The sequence below is a fragment of the Littorina saxatilis genome, linkage group LG10, assembly GCF_037325665.1.
Source record: "Littorina saxatilis isolate snail1 linkage group LG10, US_GU_Lsax_2.0, whole genome shotgun sequence".
NCBI lineage: Eukaryota > Metazoa > Mollusca > Gastropoda > Littorinimorpha > Littorinidae > Littorina > Littorina saxatilis.
The window spans coordinates 44,464,286-44,466,785 of NC_090254.1; the positions used below are offsets into that span (position 1 = coordinate 44,464,286).

Sequence of the window (2,500 nt, forward strand, 5' to 3'; positions counted from 1 at the left end):
ATGATATGTTTGGATTAAAAACACGTTCAGAGAGTTAAAAAGAATAGAGATATAGAAAAGCGTGCTATCCTCCTCAGCGCAACCGCAACCGCGCTTTTCTAGATTGTTAATTTCACTGCCTTTGCCACGAGCGGCGGACAGACGATGCTACGAGTGTACGGTCTTGCGGAAAAAATGCAATGCGTTCAGTTTCATTCTGTGAGTTCGACTGAGCTTGACTAAATGTTGTATTTTCGCCTTACGCGACTTGTTTACCTTCTCAGTTAATATTGACAAGTTTGCACTGTTTTCACCAGACTTACAACGTCGACAAACAAACGCCAGATTCTGCGGCAACAGCCACAGCATTTCTGTGTGGGGTCAAGAATAACTATGGAACAATTGGAATAGACTCTACCGTGAACAGGCGAAACTGCACTGCCCAGCACGGACACAACTTGACCAGCATTCTTCACTGGTCACAACAAGCAGGTAAGAGACTGGACGGTTACTGTTTAAAGTCTTTTTGTAAAAGCATTTTAATTTGTTATATTTCTATTTTTTCCTATTAGGGGTGAAAATGTCTCACTCTGTCTGTTTGTCTGTCAGTTTGTCTGTCTGTTTGTCTGTGTGTCTGTCAGTGTGTCTGTTTGTCTGTATGTATGGCTGTGTGTCTGTGTGTCTGTCTTTCTGTTTGTCTGTTTGTCTGTCTGTCTGTTTGTCTGTTTGTCTGTCTGTCTGTCTGTCTGTCTGTCTGTTTGTCTGTCTGTCTGTCTGTCTGTCTGTCTGTCTGTCTGTCTGTCTGTCTGTTTGTTTGTCTGTCTGTCTGTCTGTCTGTTTCTGTTTGTCTATGTTTCTGTTTGTCTGTCTGTCTGTCTGTCTGTCTGTCTGTCTGTCTGTTTCTGTCTGTCTGTTTCTCTGTCTGTGTGTCTGTCAGTTTGTCTGTCTGTCTGTTTGTCTGTCTGTTTGTCTGTCTGTTTGTCTGTGTGTCTGTCAGTGTGTCTGTCTGTCTGTATGTATGGCTGTGTGTCTGTGTGTCTGTCTTTCTGTTTGTCTGTTTGTCTGTTGGTCTGTTTGTTTGTTTGTTTGTCTGTCAGCATTTCCTTTTGTTTGTTTGCTTTCTTGTCTGTTTGTCTGTCTATCTCTTTGTTTGTCCTCATTTAGATATCTGGTGCTTATGAGTCGATTGAGCTGAAATTTGGTGTGTGTATACTTGGAAGTGGGGTATACACGCCGGTTGCTATGTTTAACGAAACAGGAGATAAACCTATCACTTTCTAGTATAAAATGTGTGTATTTCATTTTGAATGCATTAATGTTAAAAACAATGACAGAAGTTACTTAACTTGGTGAGTAAAGATCGCTTATTGATTTATTTTTAACAACAACACATGTTGGCTATTGTGGATTTAACATACTTTCTCTCTGATTGTATTTTTTTTCTAACTCCAAGGACCTTCGTCTGTCTGTCTGTCTGTCTGTCTGTCTGTCTGTCTGTCTGTCCGTGTGTCTGTCTGTTTGTCTGTCCGTCTCTGTGTGTCATCTGTTCACATTTTGAGTTTATCAATCTCCCTCTCCCATCCCCCGTCACCCTGTCCCCTTCTCTCAGTCTGAATAAATCAGTTTCTTCTTTTTTGCAATTTCCTCGTCTCTTTGCTTTCCATTGGTCAAAATCTAACCTCATTTGCATGGTTGCTAGGGAAAGACGTGGGGGTGGTAACCAACACCCGTATCACACACGCCACGCCCGCGGCAGCCTACGCCCAAGCAGCGGACAGAAACTGGGAGGCGGATTCCGATATGGCTGGGGTAGAAGGGGGTTGCAAAGACATCGCCAGACAACTCGTGGAAGACAACCCTGATATCAAGGTGAGATGGAGAAAAAAGGCTATGTTCGGAGTTACATGTATCTCGAAAGACGAATTTTTGGTTTGTATCCAAAATGGAGGGATGGTCTTACTTCATGCAAAAATCTGGCCTGATTTGATATGATGAATTAAATTGTTTATATGATAAATAAAATGTGACCGGATCTGACAAAATGGTAGATAACCCGCGTGAACCTCTTTTGAGATACAGTGAATATACCAATGTAGGTCAATTATGGGAGAATTGGGTTATTGGCATTTTGGGATAGTTTTGACACTTCTACACACATATTTGCCTGTTTTTGGATGTCAGTGGCCTGCAAATCGATATTTAATCAACCTACCATGCTCCACTGGGTGGCCGAGTGGTAACGCACTTGCGCTCGGAAACGAGAGGTTGCGTGTTCGACCCTGGGTCAGGCCGCTATTTTCTCCACCCTTTCCTAACCTAGGTGGTGGGTTCAAGTGCTAGTCTTTCGGATGAGACAAAAAACCGAGGTCCCTTCGTGTACACTACATTGGGGTGTGCACGTTAAAGATCCCACGATTGACAAAAGGGTCTTTCCTGGCAAAATTGTATAGGCGTAGATAAAAATGTCCACCAAAATACCCGTGTGACCTGGAATAATAGGCCGTGAAAGGTGGATGCAGCG

The 2,500-nt window shown here is 42.9% G+C and overlaps 1 protein-coding gene across 1 annotated transcript in view; it reads left to right on the top strand.

The window, feature by feature from the left end:
* Nucleotides 1-2,500, top strand: part of LOC138978911 (alkaline phosphatase-like) — a 41,472-nt gene that overhangs the window by 23,067 nt on the left and 15,905 nt on the right. The window contains exons 5-6 of the mRNA XM_070351727.1: nucleotides 297-471; nucleotides 1,679-1,848. Coding sequence (XP_070207828.1) covers nucleotides 297-471; nucleotides 1,679-1,848 — 345 coding nt within the window. The remainder of the gene's footprint in view (nucleotides 1-296; nucleotides 472-1,678; nucleotides 1,849-2,500) is intronic.